A 27,045-nucleotide genomic window follows, 5' to 3' on the forward strand; every position below is an offset into this window, starting at 1 on the left:
ACTATAGTAACCTTTACACTAATTCCCTCAGCCTATGTGCTTGGGGAGTTTAGACTTCAGAACATTATGATTAAGTCATTCAGTTCAAAGCTATGAACTTAATAAAACTGAACTGCCTACCAACTTACTTAACTTAGAGTTACTAGTAAATTTGATAGTTTAACTATATGGAAGATAAATTTAACTATTGTTTTGCACCTTGAACCCATCTAAACCCTAAATGTGGCATATAAATACACTAAATATTGGATTTAAAAATTTAAAGCATTTTCTTTGAATAATTAATTTTTCCTAGTAACAATCACTAGCAAGCAACACAGCAAAGAAACAGCTGGCAAAAATTAATTTCCATATGGTATCATAAATTATGTAGTCATGATTTTAATTATGTAAAAGAAAATACAAAAACATCAAAATATAGGACTTTTTCTGAAATGGAGACTCTTAAAAGCCCAAGCAGCTCACTGCAACTTCAGTCAGACTGGGACCCATGTCGTGAAAGGAAAGCTTATGAGAAGGAAGCAAGATGCTCTATCTCCAGGGACCTACGGACATGAGTGGCTGGACATGTTTTAGTAGTCAACAGCCATCCAGCTCTTCTGGCTTCCAGTGACACCACACTAACATGCCATACCCAACCCTCACATAATTAAAAATCTTTGTAGATAGTATGCTTTAACAAATTTACTCCAGAGAGAGCACGGAAAACAACAGTAAAGGCAAAGGGGTAGGGTTCCTTTGTACTAGCACATGAGCGTTGTTAATGCTTTACTATCTCACTTAACTTCTCTGTCTACACATCCAGTGCCTATCCCTAACACGCCGAGACAAAGGCGGTATCAGACGTCCTGGCAGACTGACAAAGGACCAGCTGAACAACTGAAGTGCAACTTGGCAGGAGGGAGACAGAAAATGAGGGGTGGGGCAATGAGGGAAAGACGAAGAGGAAAGAAGCAAGGGAAAGACAAGAGCTGGTAAAATACTGTATGGAGAAAGAAGAGTGCAGGCCCCGACCCTCAGACCTCAAGCCAAGTGCTGTAATACCCTGGATCCTAATACCCAAGGCCTGCCTGCTCAAGATGGTAGTTGCACTTAGAGTTCAGAGTCCCAGTATGCAAGGCCTGCAAGGGTGTCAAGGATCTCCTGCTGCTGCTGCTGCTTTTTCATATTACTGTCATAAACTGTTACTGTCAAGGCAAGGAAGGAAACAAAAGCTCTTAGACACCAGTATTTTTTTGTCCAGCCTGAGTATCCATAATCCCTACACAGGTAGAAAAAAAGAATTCTCATCCAGTGGACTGGGGACAATTTAGGTTGATGACACAGGTTTCTGACTGCTTTGATTTTGTCTTCCTTCAATTTCTCCTGAGTACTCAGGCTGAAGAATAGCAATGCATTTCTTGTTAAACAGCATCGATATCAGCATTTCCTACCTGACCTTCCGCACAGTACGTACAGGGTCTTGTTAACAGCAGATACACAACAACATAGAGTGACCTCAGGGTTTTCGATCTGGTCTTCCACACAGTACTTATAGGGTCTTGCTAGCCACAGATACACAATTGCAGAGAATGGTAACCTCTTTTCATTTACTACTTACTCTTAAATATTTTACATCAGTAATACAATAAAGAAGTCTTTTGTTCTAGCATGTATTTGTGAGTTTATTCATTTTGAAATATGAATCAAGGTGAACGTTTATAAGTGCACATACATATATATATACACACACACACGTTTTTTTTTACAGTTTTTTTATACAGTTTTTTTCCTTTTTATTTTATTTTATTTATTTTTTATTAACTTGAGTATTTCTTATATACATTTCTGAGTGTTATTCCTTTCCCGGTTTCCAGACAAACATCCCTCCCCCCCTCCCCTTCTTTGGGTGTTCCTCCCATCCTCCCCCTTGCCGCCCTCCCCAACAATCTAGTTCACTGGGGTTCAGTCTTAGCAGGGACCCAGGGCTTCCCTTCCACCACACACATTGTTATACCAATAAACTCTAGACACTTCATCTTGTGAAACTGAAATTCTGTATATGTTAAATAGCAACTTAACATTTCTCCTTCCTTCCAACTATGATAACTACAACCGTGGCTCTAAGTTTATCTCCTTACACACTGATCTTCAAGACTATTCTTTAAAACCATCACTAAGTGCTTTGTCTACTTCTGAACTGTTTTTAAAACTATAGTTAAGTTTTAGAAGTTCTCTGTATAAAATGAATATTATTAGAAAAATGAAATATTTTTCCAACTATAAGCTCTTGTGCTTTATTAAGTGTTAATGCAGTAAACCTGTCAATTTTCATAATGTTGAATTTGTCTGTTTCTTTTACTGCTTTAAAAGTGGAGTTACACCTAATAAATGACTGCCAGAACCAATGTTGTGAACATTTTGCCAAGTTTTCATGATGATTTTAGGTATTTCCTTCCTGGATGCCTGTTATGGTTTGTATATGCTTGGCCCACTATTAGAAGGTGTGACCCTATTGGAGTAGGTGTGCCACTGTGGGCATGGGCTTTAAGACCCTAGTCCTAGCTGCCTGGAAATGAATATTCCACTAGCAGCCTTCAGATGAAGATGTAGAACTCTCAGTTCCTCCTGCACCAGGCCTGCTGGATGCTGCCACGTTACCACCTTGATGATACTGGACTGAACCTCTGAACCTGTAAGCCAGCCCCAATTAAGTGTTGTCCTTATAAGAATTGTCTTGGTCATGGTGTCTGTTCACAGCAGTAAAACTCTAAGACAGTGGCCAACTTTTTGACATCATGATACTGCCGTCATCTACAAAGCTTCCACTTATGAGTTTAAAACAAAGCCACAAAAGAAATCTCATAATGTGCTTGAAGGAAGTTTAGTATTTGGTGTTGGGCCACATTCATAGCTATCTTCAAGTGCATGTAGCCCATGGCCTGTGGGTCACACATACCAGCTAGATCCTGATCCATGTTAAAATAATTAATTATATGGTTTTGTAGTAAGTTTGGATAATCAAGAAGCATGGTCTCCTTTGGCTCACTTTAAAGATTGTTTTGGTAATATGGAGTCTCTCCCGGCTACAAATAAACATTGGGTAGATTTTCTATCTCTGCACAGAAATGCCATTAGGAATATGATGGCACTGCATTAGACAGCACGTTTTAGATAGACCAGAAATAGTAGCAATATTAAATTATGCAAACACAGACCACAAGTTGCCTTTTGCATCTTCTTTCACCCTTTCAAGTATTTTTCATTTATGTGTATGTGTGCGACTGTGTGTTAATACCTTGTATATGCAGGCAACTGTGGCGGACAGAGGTGTGGGTCCTCTGAAGCTGGGGTTACATGTGATATGAACTGTCAGATGTGGGTGCTGGGACCCACACTTAGAAGCTCTGCAAGAGCTCAAAGTACTTTTGAGCCATCTCTCTCCAGCCCCACACCCTTCCTTCCCTTTCCTCTTTCAATGGTTAAATTTTCCTATAATAACTTGGGAATTGTGGTGGCTTGAATGAGGGTGACAGCGTCCCACCCCCCCCAGCTCGTAAATTTGAATGTCTGGTCCCTAATTGGTGGAACTGTTTTAGGAAGAATCGGGATGTGTGGGCTTTTGGGAGAAGGTATGCCACTAGGGATGGGCTTTGAAGTTTCCCACACACATGCTAGGCTCAGTCTGGAGATCTCTGCCTACTGTGTGTGGATCAGGATGTAAACTCTCAGTTTCTCTTCCAATCACCATGCTTGCCTGCTGCAAGGTCTCCACCACGGCGGTCACGGGCTAAACCTCTGAAACTGTAAGCAAGCCTTTAAGTAAATGCTTTCTTTTCTAAGTTGACCTGGTCATAGCAGCTCTTCACAGCAACAGAACAGCAACTAAAACAGTTGCTGCTACCAGAGAGTAGCTCACTGCAGTAACAGGCCTGACCATCTGTTTGTTGTGGAATGTGGAATTTGGGACTTTGGACTAGAAAAGCAGCTGATAGGCAGAATCCCTGGAGGAGCGACAGAGACACCAACCCACCCACAAAACTTTCAACCTAAAATTTATCCTGTCTACAAGAAATGCAGAGACCAGGGATAGAGCAGAGACTGAGGAAATGCCCAACCAGTAACCAGCCCGACTTGAGACCCATGCCATGAGCAAGTGCCAGTCCCTGACACTATTAATGATACTCTATTGTTCTTGTAGACAGGAGTCTAGCATAATCGTTCTCTGGGAGGCTCCACCCAGCAGCTGACTCTGACAGACACAGATACCCACAGCCAAACAGTAGATGGAGCTTGGGGGACTCTTATGGAAGAACAGAAAGGATTATAGACCCCAAAGGGATTAGGACTCCACAGGAAGACCAACACAGTCAACTAACCTGGACCCTTGGGGCTCTCAGAGACTGAACCACCAACCAAAGAACACACACAGACTGAACCTAGGCCTCCCTGCACATACGTAGCAGATGTACAGCTTGTTCTTCACGTGGGTCCTGAACAGCTGGAGTGGAGGCTCTCCCAAAGCTGTTGCCTGAATGTGGGATATGTTCTTCTAACTGGGCTGCCTTGCCTGGCCTCAGTGGGAGAGAAAGTGCCCTAGACTTGCAAAGACTTGAAGTGCCAGGGTAGAGGGGATACCCAGGGGAGCCACTATCCACTTAGAAGAGAAGGGGAGAGGGGCATAGGTGAAGGATTGTGTTGTGTGTGGGGAGTTCCCTGGGAGGGGTGCAGTGAGTGGGATATAAAGTGAATACATTAAAAAAATTAGATTAGGAAGGAAGGAAGACAGACAGGCAGGCAGGCAGCTGAATGTTATAGGCAGGACTTAATGGACAAGCCAGGTAGAAGTGTGGAAGACTATTGTTGCAAGCAATGTATACTTTGGAGGCCTAGCTCAAGATTTCAGAGGGAAATAATATTAGTGACTAGATAGAGACCATTCTTGTGATATTTTAGCAAAGAATGTGGTTGTTTTTTGCCTTGTCCTTAAAATCTAACCAAAGCAAAACTGAAAAGTATAGACTAATATTGACAGGATTTCAAGCTAACCTAGTAATGAAGGTGTAACATGGATATTAGAGGTCACTCTTATGCAGATTTACAATGAAAAATAATAAGTGGGGGGGGGGAGATAAAAAACGTATAGTTTAAGGAGAAAAGAGCCCAGGAGAATATACTGTTGGAGCCAAGCCTGAGCAGGGAAGCCCTGAATGGAGTTCTGGACAAGCCCTCAAGAGATCTCAAGAGATCTTCGGACTTCCTGTTACAGGTTTGGCCTTAGTCTTAGCCGCTTTCCTCAACTTCCAGGAGGATTCCACAGCTACTCTACTGTTGCTGTCATGGTTTCTGCACAGCAGTAAAACACTAACTATGACAGGGAGGTGTCTCCTTTGGCTTTGCTATATACCATCTGAATGAACATAAGTCATGTGCTCTGTAATTCTCAGAAATGCAATTCTTAGAATTATAAGACTGCTACAAACACTTCACATTATGTATCAACAGGCCACTATGATGCAGAGAACACTCCAAGCCGTTCTACTCCAGTCCTTCATAAAATCAGCAAGTGCTCTAAGAGACCTCTCACTTCTTTTGACAGTCTTCACTGCTCACGACTACTGAGGCTAGTTCTCTTTGATGCTATTATGAATTTAATTTGTTATTTCCTTTTTAGATTTTAACTGTTATACAGAGATGTTAAAGGTATTATAAACTTGCCAAATAGCACCAGTGACTAGAGACTAAATGCTCACATACGTGATGACTATGGGGGACATTTCTCATTTAAATGACATTTTAGGCTGGAGAGATAGCCAAGCAGTTAGAAGCACTTCTAGAGGACTCCAGTTCAATTCCTAACACTCAACATGGTGGCTAACAACCATGTGTAATTCCAGTCCTAGAGGATACTATGCCTTCTTCTAGTCTCCTAGGTACCAGACATGTACATGTACATGGTAAACAGACATACATGCAAACAAAATGGCCACACTCATAAAAAATTAAAAACACAACCACCACATTTCCTGAGCTAGTTATGTTCCTATTTGCAGCTTTTCTCAGACAATGTCTTGTGGTTCTGACATCTCCCTCATCTGGGGGCTCCTCCTCAAGCCAGAGCTCACTCTTATTTAAGCTCCCCTTGCTTTTGATTGCTTCACACACAAGCTACACAAGTACTGCGTCTACATCATTTCCATATCTCCCTTCCCCAACTCCAGCTTTTACTATGTTCTTTTCCCTCCCAAATTAATAATTTGTTTAGTTATTATTGCTACTTATATACACATCTATATGTGAATATATACACACATACACATGTATATACAACTTACTTAACCAATTAGCTTTGCTTATATATTCATCTGTGCAGGGCTGAGCACTTGGGGCTGGACACCCTAGTGGGGAGTGTTTCCCTGGAGTAAACTGATTATCCCTTTCTCAGCAGGGCAATGACCACGTGTAGCTCTTCTTCAAGTGGTGGGATCAGATGTAATTCTTCTGTTTGCATTGACATGTCAACTGGCAATGGCATTATGCTGGTCTTTTCAGGTACCATACTGTTGAATTCATGGGTGCATTTTCCATGTCATTTAGGAGACACTATCTAACAGTAGACATCATTGGCCTCTGGTCCTTTCAATCTTTTCAGCCACTCTTCCAAGATTTTCTCTGAGCCTCAGGTGTAGAAAGTTTCATTCCACATGTATCAGTTAGGGATTGAAAACCCTAACGTCACTAATTTTCAAAAACTTGACTAGTTGACTAGCAACTTGACTAGCAGGCCTCTGTAACAGTGGCTATGTACTACAAAAAGAAGCTTCTTTGATGAGGGGTGAGACCTATACTTAATCTGTACGTATACATATACATATCTAGAAAACAGAAATTATATTGCATTCAGGACCTAAAAGTAGTGGGATCTTCTCTAGGGTCTATAATCTCTCCAGTCGCTAATTTTACAGCATATATCAAAATTCCTTCCTCATGAGCGGCCTAAGCCTATTAGATAATTGGTAGTTATCCCTAAGATGCTACTGCCATTACTGTACTACTGTGGCTACCTTGCTGGTCCAGTCATTGTGATTCACAGACTTTCCATTTGGGTAGGACTACTAATAGCTACTTTTGCTTGGTAATTTGCATGGAACCTTCTATTTTTTCTTTCTTTCTTTTTTTTTTTCATCTTTATTAAATTGGGTGTTTCTTATTTACATTTCAAATGTTATTCCTTTCCTGGTTTCAGGCCAACATTCCTTCCCTTCCCTCCCCTTCTATATGGTATTCCCTCCCCATCCCCCCCCCCTTTACTACCTCCCTACAACGTCCCATTCACTGGAGGTCCAGCCTTGGCGGTTGCCAGCTTCCCCTTCCACTGGTGCTCTTACTAGGGCTATTCATTGCTACCTATGCAGTTGGAGCCCAGGGTCAGTCCATGTATAGTCTTTGGGTGATGGCTTAGTCCCTGGAAGCTCTGGTTTGTTGGCATTGTTGTTCATATGGGGTCTCAAGCCCCTTCAGCTCTTTCAGTCCTTTCTCTGATTCCTTCAACGGGGGTCCTGTTCTCAGTTCAGTGATTTAATGATGGCATTCGCCTATGTATTTGCCATATTCTGGCTGTGTCTCTCAGGAGAGATCTACATCCGGTTCCTGTCAGCCTGCATCTCTTTGCTTCATCCATCTTATCTATTGGTGGCTGTATGTGTATGGGCCACATATGGGGCAGGCTCTGAATGGGCGTTCTTTCTGCCTCTGTTCTAAACTTTGCCCCCCTATCCCCTCCTAAGGGTATTCTTGTTCCCCTTTTAAAGAAGGAGTGAAGCATCTGCATTTTCATCATCCTTCTTGAGTTTCATGTGTTCTGTGCATCTTGGGCAATTTGAGCATTTGGGCTAATATCCACTTATCAATGAGTGCATACCATGTGTGTTTTTCTGTGATTGGCTTACCTCACTCAGGATGATATTTTCTAGTTCCATCCATTTGCCTATGACTTTCATAAAGTCACTGTTTTTGATAGCTGGGTAGTGCTCCATTGTGTGGATGTACCACATTTTCTGTATCCATTCCTCTGTTGAAGGATATCTGGGTTCTTTCCACATTCTGGCTATTATAAATCAGGCTGCTATGAACATAGTGGAGCATGTGTCTTTGTTTTAGGTTGGAGCATCTTTTGGGTATATGCCTAGGAGAGGTATAGCTGGGTCCTCAATGTCCAATTTTCTGAGGAACCTCCAGACTGATTTCCAGAATGGTTGTACCAGTCTGCAATCCCACTAACAATGGAGGAGTATTCCTCTTTCTCCACATCCTCACAAGCATCTGCTGTCACCAGAGTTTTTGATCTTAGCCATTCTGACTGGTGTGAGGTGGAATCTCAGGGTAGTTTTGATTTGCATTTCCCTTATGACTAAAGATGTTGAACATTTCTTTAGGTGCTTCTGAACCATTCAATATTCCTCAGTTGTAAATTCTTTGTTTAGCTCTGAACCCCATTTTTTAATAGGGTTATTTGTCTTCCTGCAGTCTAACTTTGTGAGTTCTTTGTATATTTTGGATATAAGCTCTCTATCAGTTGTAGGATTGGTAAAGATCTTTTCCCAATCTGTGCATGGAATCTTCTAAAACTATGAGAGTAAACACAAAAAAAGAAGGCTTCCAGGCCAGTTTTAGCTTGATTCCTCCAAGTCCTTATGTTTGAAGTGCTATGCTTGGCTTTCACAGATCTACCCGTGGTCACATGTTGCTTGGTCTCAGCATCTCTGAAACCTAGAAGGAAGAATTCATGACCCTCCCCCACCCCAGCCCGCTCTTGTGTTTCTCACATTTACAAATCCAATGCACGCTCAAGTTTGTCTGCCGCGTGGAATGGATAGGCACCCTCTTTGACTACATTAGCAGCACCTTTCTTATCTGAAGCAACTGTTTTCTTGAGATTTCTTTTTCACAAGCTGGAAGCTTAGCTGGGTGAGGCTTTGCCAAGAAGGAATCCTTCCCATTGTTCTCGTGAAGAGAATGAGGCCTCTCCTTAAAGGTGTCAATCTACTTAACTGTTACCGCCTCAAAGTCATTACCTTGGTTATAATACTAAGCTCCCTAGTGCACCTTTTCTCTCCAAAATGTACATTTTTTTATTTCTTTCTGTCTCATTCACTTTTTCATTATATTTCAGTGCATAAGAACTGTAAGTAATAACTATGCCATAGATCTGATATTATCCTATCTTGAAATTTCCTTGTCCAAATTACTTTTTAACTTAAGTCTCAGAAAAGATCTTAGCGCACAGATTCTGGTCTTAGCATCCAGGTGATTTACCAAAATTTCATATGGCTGTCCCAACCTAGTTTTCAATATAGTCCTTGCTTCCCATTACCCAGGCCTCCAGCGTGCACTGTCTTCCAGGAACCTAACAGTGGCAGCAATGCACTCTGTTGCAATACCCTACTGCACTGTGGGAATCCAGAGTTCCAACTCATTAGGAACCTTTAACGAACCAATCCCTAACAACTTCCCTCTTGGTTGCTTTGATGAAACAGGAAGACCAAGTTGTACATCAGTGTTTCGTATGGCTTACGGTTCCTGAGAGAGGGTCCATGATGGTGAGGAAGGCATGGCAGCAGGCAACCAGCATCCATTTCAACCACACGCAGAAAGCTCAGAGGGTAATACAGATTGATGGTCTTGGTTGTCAAGTTGACTTTATCCACTAAAATTCAAGCAGCCGGACATGCCTGTAGGGAGCAGTTGTCTGTGTGGTTTAAATCGGAAAGACTTACCCTAAATCTGGACCTTACCTTTTGGTGGAAGCCCACATATAAAAGGACAATGAAAAAGGAGCTTTTCCTTTTTACCATTTGCTCTCATTGTCAAGTTCATATATGCTCTTCTGAGGTATTCTGTCACTGGTTTGTTCTCTTTGTCAAGTTCATATATGTTCTTCTGAGGCATTCTGTCACTGGTTTTAGAAGCTGCTTCTTCGGGATTCCAAAAAAGACTGAAGACTTTAGGTTCTCTAGGTGACTTTTTCATTTATTGCATGTTTCAGTTACAGAATCTCTTTATGATTCTTTTTAGATGCTTTATTGATCATTTTATTTTTTAAGATTTTTTTTTTTTAGTTTGTAAAGCACCATTAGCAGTTGACTTAATATTTTCTCTACTAGATTAGCCTTCAGATTTTTTTTCAGGGATAGTTTCTAATTCTTTATTTCTCTGAAAGCATCATACACTCCTGTTTCTTTGTATGAATTACAATTATTTTGCTGTTGTAAACCAAAATATTTAAATCAAAGAAGATCTCAGAAGATGGAAAGATCTCCCATGCTCATGGATTGGTAGGATTAAAACTGTAAAAATGGCCATCTTGCCAAAAGCAATCTATTCAATACAATTCCCATCAAAATTCCAACTCAATTCTTCATAGAGTTAGAAAGAGCAATTTGCAAATTCATTTGGAAAAACAAAAAACCCAGGATAGTGAAAACTATCCTCAACAATAAAAGAACTTCTGGGAAATCACCATCCCTGACCTCAAGCAGCACTGCAGAGCAATAGTGATAAATACTCTATGGTATTGGTACAGAGACAGGCAGATAGATCAATAGAATAGAATTGAAGACCCAGAAATAAACCCACACACCTATGGTCATTTGATCTTTGACAGAGGAGCTAAAACCATTCAGTGGAAAAAAAAAAAAAAAGACAGCATTTTCAACAAATGGTGCTGGTTCAGTTGGAGGTCAGCATGTAGAAGAATGCAAATCGATCCATTCTTGTTGTCCTGTACAGGCTCCAGTCCAAGTGGATCAAGGACCTCCACATAAAACCAGATACACTCAAACTAATAGAAGAAAAAGAGCCTCAAATACATAGGCACAGGGGAATATTTCCTGAACAGAACACCATTTGGTTATGCTCTAAGATCAACAATAGACAAATGGGACCTCATAAAATTGCAAAGGTTCTGTAAGGCAAAGGACACAGTCATTAAGACAAAACAGCAACCAACAGGTTGGGAAAAGATCTTTACCAATCCTACATCCAATGGAGGGCTAATATCCAAAATAGACAAAGAACTCAAGAAGTTAGACTCCAGAGAATCAAATAACCCTATTAAAAAATGGGGTACAGAGCTAAATGAAGAATTCTCAACTGAGGAATATCAAATGGCTGAGAAGTACCTAAAGAAATGTTCAACATCCTTAGTTATCAGGAAAATGCAAATCAAAACCACCCTGAGATTCCACCTCATATCAGTCAGAATGGCTAAGATAAAAAGCTCAGATGACAACAGATGCTGGCGAGGATGTGGAGAAAGAGGAACACTCCTCCATTGTTGGTGGGATTGCAGAATGGTACAACCATTCTGGAAATCAGTCTGGAGGTTCCTCAGAAAATTGGACATAGCACTACCTGAGGACCCAGCTATACCTCTCCTAGGCATATACCCAAAAGATGCTCCAACCTAAAACAAAGACACATGCTCCACTATGTTCATAGCAGCCTGATTTATAATAGCCAGAATGCGGAAAGAACCCAGATGTCCTTCAACAGAGGAATGGATACAGAAAATGTGGTACTTCTACACAATGGATCAATAAAAATGACTTCATGAAATTCATAGGCAAATGGATGGAACTAGAAAATATCCTGAGTGAGGTAACCCAGTCACAAAAAACACATATCATATGCACTCACTGATTAGTGGATATTAGCCCAAAATACAACCCACAGACCCCACAGAAGCTCAAGAAGAAGGAAGACCAAAGTGCTGATGCTTTAGTCTTCTTAGAAGGGGGGAACAAAAATACTCACATCAGGAATATGGACACTAAGTGTGAGGCAGAGACTGCCCCACTTCAGGGATACATTCCATACAGACACCAAAACCAAACAATATTGCAGATGCCAAGAGGTGCATGCTGACAGGAGCCTGATATAGCTGTCTCCTGAGAGGCTCTGCCAGAGCATGACAAATATAGGGGTGGATGCTGGCCAACCATTGGACTCAGAACAGGTCCCCAGTGGAGAAATTAGAGAAAGGACTTAAGTAGCTGAAGAGATTTGCAACCTATCAACCAATACAATCAACCAGACCCCCCAGAGCTCCAGGGACTAAACCACCATCCCAAGAATATACAGAGATGGACCTATGGCTCCAGCCACATATGTAGCAGAGGATGGCCTTGTTGGGCATCAACGGGAGGAGAGGCCCTTGGTCCTGTCAAGGCTTAATGCCCCAGTGTAGGGGACTGTCAGGGCAGGAAGGTGGGAGGGAGTGGGTGGATGAGTGAGGGAGCACCCTCATAGAAGCAGGGGTAGGGGGATGGGATAGCAGGTTTCTGGAAGGGAAACTAGTAAAGAGAATAACATTTAAAATGTAAATTTAAAAATCCAATAAATGCAAAAAAACCAAAAACAAATAAACAAACAAAAAACAACAGAAAAAAAATCACCAAACAGATCTGTATATTATAAGATAAGGGTCTTGTCCTCAACTGCTCTCACAAACTAGGTACACACCTGACAGCTATAGGGCTGAGGGTGGGTAACTGTTACTGTTGCAGGGGCTGACCCTAGCCCCAAATTAACAATATTCTACCATGTATGCCTATCCTCAGCCTGAAGCTGGAACTTCAGACTGTCAAAGTTGTTACTTCTATTAGGCAGGTTTGGTAGCACAATGTTTTTATAGTTGGCAAAAGAATTTCTGCTCTGTGATCTCACCAAATCCTTACCCATAAATAATGGATTGAAGGGAAAATGTACATAAAATAAGAAATGCTTTTAAATGAAGAGTAATTGTTTAGGTTTGTAAGATGAAAAGTAGGGGTTTTTTTCCTATTTTTTTTTTTTAAAAAATACCATAAGGCCGTAAAATATATGCAAAGAGAGAAAGTCTTCAGGTGGATTTGGGAAAAACACATCATAAGACTTGTCATTTAAGCATATTGAAAGATTTGCAACTATGTGTCTTGAAAAAGGCTGAAATCAACCAGAAATAGAAAATATTATAAACATTTTAGGGTGTTTTAGATAACATCCCACTGACTGACCCATGGTCACATGACCCATTAGGTTTCATCTGTATGTAATCTGGGAGTAACACCTAGATTTGAAGATACTCGCATAACAATACACTTGAATGTGCAATTACTCCTCTTATCCCTCAGAGTATCAGATGGGTAGGACTGAGTATCAGAACAACTAAAGGCTAAGAACTTTAGAGTAACATAAGTATTCCCAGCACTAGCCTTACTTTAGACTATTTAGTATATGTCTCATGTGTCCAAAACTAATAGATTTGTAACGAAAATATTAATAGCTTGGGGTATACTCACTCCCTCTGGTACCTAGTCTGCCTCAGTGCTACCACTCATCCATCGCTATCAGATGAACCAAGAACATCTGTCAGAGAATAAAGGCAATAGAAATAAAGTGCTATTTAGACTACCACTAAGAGACAGGGAGGAAAAAGAATCATTTCATATCCTTTGATTTTTTTAAAAGAAACATTTTTCTCAGTTAGTGTTCAATACATGCATAAAATTAGCACACTGTGTCGACTGTGTCAATACGTGTAAGCAGTGCCGCCCACCATTACTGCTCCATATCAATACAGAAAGGCAGAGCCCATCTGCTCCAGTGACTGCAGAAGTCTTCCCTCACAAACAACAATCCTAATACAACACCAAGCTAGCGTACAAAATGGCATGCATTTGTAATGTGTAATTTCATATTTAAAGTCCTCTGTATTTGCGATATGAGATAGAACTTGAACAATGTTTTTTGCCCTCACCTGTTTCTTAGCTAAAGACACGTCCGTGAACTCTAGACAGACAGGAGTAGGAAAAATAAGCTGAAAATGAAGTAACAGTCACATACACTGTTCCTGGAAAATATGTGACTAAACATTTTAAACACTTATAAATCTAATAAACCATACAACAGTGTCAGACTTCCTTTCATGACATTACACCATGAAGGACTAGAAGTACAACCCCGGAGGGCAGCCAGGAGAAAAGAGCTCTAGGCAGCTCAATGTACTTCTCATCCAAGCACTTCACTTCCTGTTGCTTCTCCCTCTCCAAGGCAAAGAATGGGATTTTTCCTGCCAGAGGACTCAAACCTCCCACCAGGGCTTCTGGGGTGAGAACAAATCAGTTTCCTCTCTTTGTATGGCTTATGCACTCCTATACAATGGCCTAAACTAGACAATTCTGGGGCAGAAAGAGAAACCATCCTACCTCAAAACAGAAAAGTTTGGGCTCTGCCAGACAAACTTGGACTCCATCTTTGGAACCCTTTCTACATAGGGAGTCTGTCTCTTTTGCACTTCTGCTTTTAATAAAACTTGGCGGAGTGCTGAGACCTTGCTTTTCCTGATTTTTTATTCTTTAAATTGGCAGAGAAAAAGAATCCATTCCTATATCCCTAGATGATCTCAGCATAATGGCCTCACGAGTATAACTGTTAATCCCATTCATAAGCTTCAAAGAAAATAATTATAATTGTATGGTTAACTGAGACTGGACCAGGGGTCCAGTTTATACTAATAGATATGAAAAAGCAGTCACTCAAGTTCTCTTCCTTCCTTCTTCCCTTCCTTCTTCCCTTCCTTCCTTCCTTCCTTCAATTAGGGACTATCAAGAGCTTAGGGGAGCAGAAGTCCAAGTTGAACTGAAGCAAAGTCAGCAAAGAATGTAACAATCAAGGAGAAGAGTTGGAGAGGGAACATAAGTTACAAATAAATAAGCATTATGACAGAAAGAGAGGAGGATACAATTAGCCTGCATAGACTGTACCTGAGGGCAAAATCTGGAGGGGAATCAGAGTTTGTCAACAATCAGAGCACTTAAAAGTTAAGTGCTCGGCTAAAACTTCCTTTGATCAAGTATGGCATTCTATACTCTCTGGGGCTTAGGACAACTTTATCACTTATTGTAGAACACAGATTGGCCTCTAGTCTCATAACCCTAAAGAGCACAATTAAAGTGAATGTATCTTTCACATCAATATATTTTTTCAAACTTTTAATATTCATTTGACATCTATGTTCAACTTGTCAAACTGTCTTTTCAAATATCTGCACACTCACTGCTCTACCAGCACTGAATGACTTCCTGCAGACGAATGCTCTCTCTCACTGACGCCTGGTACTTGGGATGTGTTCTCTGTGGTACTGAAGAGTCAAGTACCCAAGGCCACACATACCTGACAAACTTTCTGAACTTTTCAAACTGATTTATAAGAATTTCTATGATTAGACAAAAACTCTTGTCAAGTTAGTGTCTTCAGCTGCTCGGATGATAAATACATCTGTAATGCTAATATAACTGTAATGTGATATAACTGCCAAATGCTAGATAGGGGGAAAGCTTGGCAGAGATGGCTTCATTGTTGTAACTAGCTTTACTGCTTTTACTGCTTTCCTTTTTATTTAGACAAAAAGGTGGAAACGTTACCAGAAATTTGATCACACTGAACCCTGAGATTGTGTTATTTACTGGGAAACCTGGTTTTTAGTTGTGGTGAGGCTCATCTCAAGCACACACTTTTAATCCAAGAGCTTTCTGTTTGAATATTGTAAACAGGATTAAATGAAGTCAACCATAGGTCAAGAGGAAAGGCAAGCAACTAGTTAACAGGAAGTAAACGTAGGGACTAGTGAAAGTCAGGAGGAGGACAGAGAGGTACACAGGAAGTAGGACGGAGGGACACTGAGTTCCAGAGGTGTGTGAGATGGCATGGAGAGAGACTGTTTGTGGGACCTCTGATGAGGAGGAAAGCCGGGTGCTTTCTCTGTCTCACTGAACTTCCAGGCTTTCACTCCAGCATCTGACTCCTGAGTCTTCATTGGTAAAATGGAAAATTAAGAATTTATTAAAAAAGTTTTCTTCTTTTTCACTGCTCATATAAAATGTTCTCTTTTGATATTTTTATTTGTTGAGATTAAAATTTTGCAATTATGTTTAGTCATTAGAATTTTAACTGTAAAAGACACCAGGGATGGTAGGTATCACAATTTTTAAAATAACACTGATAAATCATTTATACATTTCTTTCATAAATCACTTACACAAAAAATGCACACAAAGGCCCTTAAATAGCGGAAAACGTTCATTAATCCAAATACAAACCAGTCACCCAAACGTCACCTTCACACAGTTTTTAGTTTACAAAGACCAAGTCATTCTCATTTGAAAGGCAAAATGCCAAGGGATTTAAATATAAAATAAAACTTCTATCGTAGTAAGTAACCTATTCAGTGTTATCTCAAATCATAACAGAAGTATGAAACATAAACCCAAAACCAAAGCCAAAGCATTGTTTCCAAATAAAACTGGTTTCATATATACATGGCTCTCCTTTTCTATATATTTTGAAAACACATCTCTGATTTAAAAGTGACTGTGGAACTGAGTATTTTCTTTTAATAGCAGTTATTATGTAACAGCACATTAAAATATGTAATATCTAATATAACAAAAAATGAGTCATCTCTAAAGACCCTGCTCACAGTGAACAAGTAATTCTGGGATGAATATACTAAGGAAGGGAAAACATAAGTAGACACTGAGTACAGGACCCTACTGTATTGATAATTAGTAATCATTCTAACTCTGGGCATAAAAGGTTAAAGGGAGAGTTAGGGAGACTTTAAGAAATTGTAAATTTTATGTGCCCAATTTATGATAATTCTTACAAATTAATATATCTGAGCCCTTAAGGACCTTGGAGTCTTAAAAAAAAAACCATCATAAACATGAAAGATGTATTAAAATATGAGAATAGCCTGATTAAAGAAGTTTGTGATTTAAGTCAATAAAATATTTCATGTAAATACATATAGGATGGCAGAAGAAATTATTGGCTAAAAGAATACACTCTTGGGTTGGAAAGACTGACTCCTTTACTAACTAGTGTCTAGACTTGGACAGTCTACTTATTCTTTCTGTACTTCAATTACCTGGATTCACAATGCTATCCTCATATAAATATATGAGTAAAATAAGCTAAGTACATGATGTAATTATTACCATATATGGTACACATTCATCCTCAAAATGACTAGCTATCATCATTACTTTTCTATCACTAAGTCTTATAATACAGAACATGTTTCTTATACATGCACATGTGAGAGTCAGAGATAGAGAGGGAAGGCATGTGCTGTATGTATTAATATAGAGCTTATTGCATAATGAGTATAAGAGCATCCTGGGAAGGAACAGAAGCCTTCAGTCCTTCCGGATGTCAAATATTAACAAAACCTGTCTGGAACTTCTAATAAAACCAACCCACCACAAGAACCAGTCCCAACCCAACCCAACCCAACCCAAACAAACAAATAAACAAACACATACACAGATTAATCTTCTAGTGACATCAGGACAGAAAGATATACTTACTACTCTAATGTAGTAAGAGTAGTACTCTAATGTAGTAGAGTAGATATACTCTACTCTTACCCAGTTTTCCAAAGGGCAGGGAATAGCCAGAGAAAGTAACTGTGAATTGAATGAGCTGAAATCATCAGTCCACTTCATCTATGCCCTACATTTTTTGTTTATCCCAAGGAGGTTACATTGCTCACCTGTTTGTTTTTATTTGGAGGTGGAGAGAGAGGTAACATATAGCATGCTATCATATTTCATTTTATTGAAAATTACCAGGCTTATGTGTCTAGTACATAGTAGTAGCACTCGAATGTATGGATCTGATTATAGTAGTACTAAAACATTAGTCCATACCACGCACTGCCTTTTATGGCAACCCAAGAGCAAGAAGAATTCAGTTAGGTTATATGCATAGGCTAGAAGGATTCAGGTGATATACTAATTTTTAAGAATTGATCTTGGGTTGGGGATTTAGCTCAGTGGCAAGGCCCTGGGTTCGGTCCCCAGCTCTGACAAAAAAAAAAAAAAAAAAAAAAAGAATTGATCTTAAGAGAACTGTGTTCCAGCAATCAGTTTACCAGTGGTAACTGATACAAAACAGAATTAATATAAAATCAAACACTAAAACAGAATGAACTAACTGGATGGTGGTGGTATTCACCTTTAATCCCAGTATCGGGCAGTAAAGGTAGGCCCATCTCAGAGTTCAGGGCCAGTCTAGTCTACAGAGTGAGTTCTAGGATAGCTGGAGAGAGAAACACTGTGGAATTAAGAAAACAAAACAAAAAACCAAAATAAATCCCCCCCACAAGCAAAATCGGAATGAACTAGAAGATAGCAGCATAATACACAAAATATTTAATTTTACTAGAAATATGTCAGTTCCTTGTAAAGTGTACTTTCTTAACTTTTCAGGGTGGCAGAGAAAAAATGAACCACATAAAGCATGAAATACACGCATAAACTGGTACTTAGTGACCTCTAGAAATCTGCATGTCTTGTTGCCATCATCACCTTAATTTGGCATTAATTCTAAAGATCAAGTTAACTTCAAATTTACTTTAGTAAAATTTCCAAGTCAAATAGTCAATAGTCCTTAATGATATTGACCCAGGAAATCCATTACTCTATCTGGTTATTAGGGAAAGAAAAAAGATAATTTGCAGATTACAGGTAGTAACATTTGAAATTTCTCCTTCAGTTAGTTAATGAAATCAGAGTGATTTTGACTTAGAATTCAGTTAATTCACACATCAACTGAGACGCTGCTCAGTTGTCGTGCATCACGAAGTTTGCCTTTGTACATTAAACATGAACAACAATAACAAAAATTACTTGTTTTAAAAATAGCTGCATGTCTTTTTACTTTTTCCAAAGAACTTCCAAAGTTACATGTGGCAGGGGCTTTGGTTTCAAAGTAATGAGATTCTAAAATACCGCCTCATCTTGTTTTTAAATAATAAAAATGGACACAATTTTCCATGTATATCTCTCTTATGAAGTTATAGCCAAGACAGCTAAGACTTAGAAAACATTTCAAACTAACATAAAACTAAAACGATGTTTATCATAATTTTCTAAACTCAGAATAAGCCAAGAAAGGAAAAGGAGCTAACAAATCACTAGTATCAAGAAGAATGTTCTCATGGCATATCAGATGAAACTGGTTTTTCTTGTTTTCTTGCCTATGTGTTTTGTGGCTGTTAAAAATAAAACAGGTATTTCAACTCTTAATGTGTTGACACTCGTGTGAACAAGAACAGACAAGTATAGAAACAGGCACCAGTTCTCTTAAGCCACTTAAGGATGGTCCAGCGACTACAGAACTTTGCCCAGGCTTTGCCCTAGGTAACAGGAATGAGGAAGAACTGCTATGTTTCTTTAGACTACTAATCAGTGAAAACAGAAGACAAAGATTAGCTTTACGTTATAAGAACATGGCCTAAACATTAATATCAGTTTGTGGATGCTTTCTACAAAATTCATAGTCAAAAAGAAAAAACTCAAATGATTTTCAAATGGTTTACTGTGGATCTGCTTAAATGATTATAAAAATGAACACTGACGTTTTTTAAGCATTAAGATCTTAGAATTTGATGTTATTCTTAAATTCATTTTAACAAGATAATTTAATATTACTGATAAAGCAGATCCTAGGCAACGACAAAGAAATCAGGTGGGCACAATGATGCACACCTGTAATCACGCTACTTGGGAGACAGATTAGGCAGGTCTCTCTGAGTTCAAGGCCAGCTTAGTCTACACGGAGGGTCCCAGGATAGACAGGGCTACACAGAAAGAATCTCTTAAAATACAAACAAACACATCGACCAACAAAATCAAATCAAGGTTTAGTTTATGAAGCAGATTATGTTTTTATTTCAATTAACAATAATTTTTTTTGTAATAAACACCGTTGTGCAATTGTGGTGTTAAAAAAATGTTCTACAATATTTGACTGCTTTAAAACGTTACCACTCCATCAAACAAGGCTCCATTTTTCAGTAACATACTTCATAATTCTTTACATTGATCAATCAGTCTGCCTCCATCTTAAGCTTAAAGCCATAGTAAAGAGGAACTCGGTTCATTTCTGCTTATGATTAAACCTGTTCTTGGCTGTGCCTAATTTGTAACCTTGCCCCACTTATAACTAGCTATAAATGGTTCTGTACCTATGTTCCAGGAATGACAATCCAATCACGGTTTTGTTTCCAAAGGTTCTATGACCATCTTGCTCTAACTCCCTTTGCTATGCCCACCTTGTTATGCCCACCTTGCAGCCATGCCTTTGTTTCAGGTGACTATGACTAACTTGTTATGATGTTCAGCTCCTGTAACCCTACCTTTTTGCCTGCCAAACCCTCTATTTAGAAACCCCCACCCGAGCCATAAAAGCCTTGTCTTCCTCACATCCAATGTTGACCTCTTGAACCCCACCTTATATAAGAGCCTGGATACATGAATAAAAAAAGCTTGCTTTAAGTAATTTGGCCATGATGATTTAGGTCGGTGGCCTTTCTCCTATTATGGGATTAACATGCCAAATGACTGAAGGAGTGAGGAAGTTATCAACTAGAATACTACTTAGACCTCCAGGAGCCAGGTGAGCGTCGGGGATCTTACCTTGTGCTGCTCAATGGCGTCCACCCACTGCTGTCTGTGATCTGGGTCCTGAGCACGAAGATACCAAACACTATCATTCACACTGATATCAAACCGGCATTCATCAAAGTCATGAGGCTGTGGAAACAAAACAGAAAGGAAAACCAAGTTAATTATATTTTTAGAAGTGTCATTCCCTTGACCAAAAACTGTGAGCATACTCTATCCTAGAAGACTTCTCTTACTTTTTAATCTTTCTACTGAAATAACGTATTTCAAGATGTCTCTGACACTTGTCAGTTATATACAAAAATCCAAGTTTCACTCACTACTCACACAAATGATTTGACATAATCTATAGACATCTATTTAAAAAACACAGAATATTGTTCATCAAATGATTTGAGTTAGCTTAAGTAGTAGGAATATCACCAAAACACATAATTTTAAAAAGGTTAAAATAAGCTTTAGAGAAAACATTTGCTCTTTATTGCTCAAAAGAGAATTCCAGGGGCTCAGGAAACATTGTTTCCCGGTGGAGGAGCTACTGGGAGTTAATGGTTGCTAGGGGTCAGTGTTGCTCATGTCTCTCACCCACGATCATGCAAACAATTCGAATAAACTCAGTGGATCTCACAGACACGAAAGTCATGGAAGCTGAAGTAGTTCAGTAGCTGAGAAGGGGAAAGAGATCATGGTGTGTGGAAGGGGGATGAAAGAGGTAACCGAAGGCACTGTGATAAAATATACACATAAATGAAGTGTCATACATAACTGTTCTCAGAGGCTGACCTCGGCAACTGTGGAAACAATTGCAGAGACCCACAGGCAAACATTAGGCAGACCTGAGGAATCCTGCGGACAATGGGGAGGAAGAATTGTAGGAGCCAAAGGGGTCAAGGCCATAACAAGAAAACCCAAGAATCAAAGAACCTGGGCCTAAAAGCAACCAGGAGCCTGCAGAAGGCAGACCCAGGCCCTCTGCACACGTGTAACAGCTGTAGAGCAACATCTTCAGGTGGGGCTCCTAACAGCAGGGGCTGCCTCGGACTCTGTTGCTTTTGGGACCCTTGACCCCTACCAGCTGCCTTGTGCAGCCTCAACAGGAGAAACAGATGCACCTAGTCTAACTGCAACCTGAGAGCCAAGGCTGGTTGGTATCTGTGGGAAGCTTCCCCTGTCGGGAAGAGAAAGGAGTGCTGGTGGATGGAAGGGTGAGGGAGGAAAAACTGTGGTCAGGATGTAAATAAAGTGATTTTAAAAATAAAACAAAACCAACCAAACAACAAACAACAAAAAAAAGAATAAAGTGGGCTAGTGAGATGGCTTAATGGGTAGGGTGCTTGCATAAGAGGTGCTGGCTACCTGAGTGTGTTCCCTGTAACCCCTGTGCAGAGACTCCGCAAAGATGTCCCCTGATCTTCATGGGAATGCATGGCATATTCTACATACCCCAAACACATAAAAACTTTATATGCCATTCCCCCTCCATTAAGTGAAGTCAAATATGACAAGATTACAGCAGATTCACTACTTTTTCTGTCAGATGACAGGAGAGTCAATTCCCTCTCCTCTGATCAGTCTTCCCCTACAGGGAAATCTCTTAAAACTTTACATATTGTGCTCTCAGGGCTTGTTGCTTATTTGTCCCTCTTTTTAAACTTCATCCTGTGATCTCTTTATCCATTTATGTAGTAAAACAATATAATTCCATAATACTCTTTAATCTATGAGACAATTTTCCTTTAAAACAGTATGCCATGGTTCTGAGTGACAAAAAGACAAACAAATTAAATATTTCCTGGATTACTGTGCCTTCGACACCATAGAAATGCGGTACAAAGCAAAGAGCTACTGAAAGGGACAAGAGTGGAAAGGACTGCAACACAAGCCTGTCTGAGTCAACACAAGCCTGTCTGAGTCATCAGGACACAGAAGGACTCAGAGATGTTAGCAGGAGAAATGGACTATGGATATCTAAACAGTAAAAGGAGGGACGGAGCAAACAGTATTACAATAAGAACCAAACAAGGAAAGTGAATGGACTGTTACCCCACCTCTGTAACTGGCACAGGTTTCTCAATGTGGATTCCGCCATCACTTTCATTTTATTTGTATTTTATATTGGATTTAACATACTCAATAAAGTTTAAGAAAAATGAAATAACCACATACAGTTCACAATTCACTACTTTCTCCAGCAAAATTTTCCATGAATAAAAGAGAGCCATTTCTAACACCAATCTAAGAAATAGGGGGCACATATAAGACACCAAATTTTGATACATAGATGCTTGCAAATACAGGGTCTTTAAATCCCAAGAAAATTTACAAGGTGAGAGAAATTGAGTCCATGGAATAAAAGAAATGATAGATTTGGTAAGGGAAAATGCTGGAAAAATGCTGATGAAGCTTCAATCAAGCATCCTTGTATACACATCCCTGTGCACACTGGAAAACACACTGCTTCATTTCATTTAAACATTTTTTGAGGCAGGGTCTCACACGTGCCGTCTGCCTCAGGCTCCTCAGCCTATATGGCAGGCTGCCCTTCACCGAGACTGTTGAGTCTTGGTCATCATGTGCTAGTTTTATTTTAAAAACTGTATCAAAACTTCTTCCTTGATTAGGAATTGTTCTGATGCCCCCTTAGAAGTTTCTAAGTCTCTGCCTGTGCCCAGACCTGAAAGCCGGTCTCCAGGAGCACTGACATGCCTGAGAGCAGAGGTAACTCTTCTGCTCTGAGCGACCCGCTTGGAGCCCTCAGGACACACAAATCCAGGAGCAGTCTGGAACAGAGCCCCTCCAGTGTCTGCCTGTGCCCAGAGCTGACCTGGTCCCACAGCTCTCTGTACCCAGATCCTGCTGGGGAAAAACAGGTCTACAGGAGTGCTGACACCCAGGCTTATAGGAGTGTCAAGCCACTGTCAGAGACAGCAAGACCAGCTAACACCAGAGACAACCAGATAGCGAAAGGCAAGCGCAGGAACCTAAGCAACAGAAACCAAGACTACTTGGCATCATCAGAGCCCAGTTCTCCCACCAAAGCAAGTACTGGATATCCACACACACCAGAAGATCAAGATCTCATGATGATCACCACCGCCTGTCTCACGGCAATTCTTATGAAGGAGAACACTTAGTTGGAGCTAGCTTATGGGTTCAGAGGTTTACGTTCATTACCATCATGGCTGGAAATGGCAGCACACACGCAGACATGGTGCTGAAAAAGGCACTGAGTCTACATCTGAATCGTCAGGGAGCAAGAAGAGAGAGCGACACTGGGCCTGGCTTAAGCTTCTGAAAACACCAAAAGTAAGTCCTCCACTTCCTCCAACAGAGCCATACCTACTTCTAACAAGGTCACACTTCCCAATAGTCCACTGCCTATAAGCCTATAGGGGCCATTGTCATTCAAACCATCTGGCTAACGTTAAGTATGCTTTGCTCAACACTACACTGCATATATTATGGTGGCCCCTTAAATTTTAATGGAGTTGAAAAATTCCTATTGCTTGGTGATGATGTAACTATGGGTACAGTGATATTACCTAAAATTAACAAATCTATGATGGTGCTGCCAGTTATATAACACAATGATTTAACAACATAATACTTCATAAACAATTATGCTACTAGTTTATTATTTACCATACTATCCTTTTTGTGTGTAGAATGCACATATATGTCAGTATGAATGCCTATGTGTGTGTGCACAGGCCAGAGTTTGACATGGATATCTTTTTCTATCCACTTATTTTTTTCCAAAGCTGAGCTGAGCTGAGCCCAGGACCCAGCCTTTGAATTCAAATGTGTTATCACTTCATGTTACCCTAGTTCTTACTCTTTCTTTTGGTTTCAGTTTCTTCAAAACTTGGTTTCTCTGTATAGCCCTGTCTGTCCTGGAACTCACTTTGTAGAACAAGTTGTCCTTAAACTCACAGATCCACCTGTTTCTGCCTCTCAAGTGCTGGGATTATAGGAATTCACCATCACCACCCAGCTCCACCTTATTTCTTAGTAGTTTCTTACTGACTCTGGAGCTCAGTAAATGGCTAGAGTTGCTGGCCAGCCAGCCTCTAGGTTATCGTTTACATCTCTCAGAGATGGGAATACAGTTGTGTGCTGCCATGTCATATTTCTGCATGGACAGCAGAGGTCTGAACTCAAGTCCTAATGTTGCACAGCAAACCCTTGAACCACTGAACCATTTTCCCAGTCCTTGAACTATAGTTCTAATGTTAGTTTAGAATATTTCATCTACTTATTTAATAAAAGGTTTATTACAGTAGTCCGCTAAGTTAGCAGTAATCTCATGCGTCTTGTTTCCTGAATCACATGATAGCATCTAGATTACACTGAATGGTTAACATTAAAGGTACTCTGGGCTGTTCACAGAAGGCAGATGTCACCGAGTTGAAAGTTCTCAAATTGTGTTTGCTTAAGTAATACATGATATTACTTAGGAATAGAAAAAGGAGGTAAATTAAACACTTCAATGGTGCTTTTAAGATAAGAAATTTCCAAATAGATAGGACTTACATAATTATTAAGAATAGCGTTATAAGAACAAGACACATAAACACTAGATATTATAGAAGAAAATCATGGAACCCAGTAACTGTAAGCCCTCAAAGCTGAAAATTAAAAATCAAGGAAAAGATAAAACCAAGGCAACTGATATGTAATGTGGGAAAAACAAAGATATTAAGGCTATCAGAAATCCTGGAAGGTAAAACCACGAATGGAACTGAGAATGGGGCAACTGCTCATGGTGACAAACTACCTTCTGCTCCTACACAGGTGCACCTTCACATGTGCGCCCACACATATGCAAATACTCAAATAAAATACATTAATTTATCTATAAGGGAACTAAGGAAGGAGCATGACCTTTAATGTCATCATCAGAGGTCTCTTGATGAATCCAGAGCTCAACCCAGACATCTCCTATCTCTGCTTTTGGAGTGCTGGGATTACAAGCTCACTTGGCTTTTATGTGGCTTCTACAGATCCAAATGCCAGTTCCACACTCCATGGAACTTTATCCACCAAGCCATTATACCAGTTTTTGAATCAGAATTTTTTTTTCATCTTTATTAACTTGGGTATTTCTTACTTACATTGCGATTGTTATTCCCTTCCCCGGTTTCCAGGCCAACATCCCCTTACCCCTGCCCCTCCCCTTCTATATGGGCTTCCCCTCCCCATCTTCCCCGAATTACCACCCTCCCCACAACAATCACGTTCACTGGGGGTTCAGTCTTAGCAGGACCAAGGGCTTCCCCTTCCACTGGTGCTCTTACTAGGCTATTCATTGCTACCTATGAGGTTGGAGTCCAGGATCAGTCCATGTATAGTCTTTAGGTAGTGGCTTAGTCCCTGGAAGCTCTGGTTGCTTGGCATTGTTGTTCACATGGGGTCTCAAGACCCTTCAAGCTCTCAGTCCTTTCTCTGATTCCTTCAACAGGGATCCCATTCTCAGTTCAGTGGTTTAATGATGGCATTCACCTATATATTTGCTGTATTCTGGCTGTGTCTCTCAGGAGAGATCTACATCCAGTTCCTGTCGGCCTGCACTTCTTTGCTTCATCCATCTTATCTAGTTTGGTGGCTGTATATGTATGGGCCACATGTGGGGCAGGCTCTGAATGGGTGTTCCTTCTGCCTCTGTTCTAAACTTTGCCTCCCTATTCCCTCCCAAGGGTATTCTTGGTGCCCTTTTAAAGGAGTGAAGCATTCACATTTTGGTCATCCTTCTTGGGTTTCATGTGTTCTGTGCATCTAGGGTAATTCAAGCATTTGGGCTAATATCTATTTATCAATGAGTGCATACCATGTGTGTTTTTCTGTGATTGGGTTACCTCACTCAGGATAATATTTTTCAGTTCCATCCATTTGCCTATGAATTTCATAAAGTCATTGTTTTTGATAGCTGAGTAATATTCCATTGTGTAGATGTACATTTTCTGTATCCTCAATCAGATATTTTTAAACAGCAATGTGGCAACATTTTGAAGGCAGCAGAAAGGTAAAGACAGAAAAGGTTTGCCAGGATTCATGCTAGATAATCCCAGCCACTTAGGAAATAGAGGCAGAAGCATCAGAGGTTAAAGGTCTTCCTGGGATACAGGATGCACAGTGAGTTCAAAGCCAGCATGGTACCTTATTAAGATCCTTTCACAAAATAAACAGAGCATAACTCAGAACACAAAATAAACAGAGCTCAGTGGTAGAACACTTGTCTGGTGTAGGTAAAGCCTAGTACTCAAAAGAAAAAAAAAGGATGAGGAGGAAAAAGGGGTGAGGTAAGAGGAAGGAAGGATTCCTTTCTTGCCTCCCAGAAGGTCTACTAGACCCATGCTCAAGATATGTTTTCCTAACTAATGAAGTAGACTAAGAAAGATAAAGGGTAGTTAGTAGTTAGGATCCTATATGCAATGAAGTTTCACGGAGGGTTCCTGTGAGGCACCCAACCAGAACCCTGGTGGCAGCTCTGTGCTCCTGAGATTACATTCTTGTACATTTACCACTCATCCTTATTAGCTCAAGTATTGAGGAG

At 40.1% G+C, this 27,045-nt stretch overlaps 1 protein-coding gene across 1 annotated transcript in view; it reads right to left on the reverse strand.

The window, feature by feature from the left end:
• The window catches only part of Cert1 (ceramide transporter 1), a 103,294-nt gene that overhangs the window by 47,207 nt on the left and 29,042 nt on the right, over positions 1–27,045 (reverse strand). Inside the window, exon 3 of the mRNA XM_032899008.1 lies at positions 20,505–20,621. Within this exon, the coding sequence (XP_032754899.1) occupies positions 20,505–20,621 (117 nt within the window). The remainder of the gene's footprint in view (positions 1–20,504; positions 20,622–27,045) is intronic.

This window comes from Rattus rattus, chromosome 3 (genome assembly GCF_011064425.1).
Source record: "Rattus rattus isolate New Zealand chromosome 3, Rrattus_CSIRO_v1, whole genome shotgun sequence".
In the NCBI taxonomy this organism is placed as follows: domain Eukaryota; kingdom Metazoa; phylum Chordata; class Mammalia; order Rodentia; family Muridae; genus Rattus; species Rattus rattus.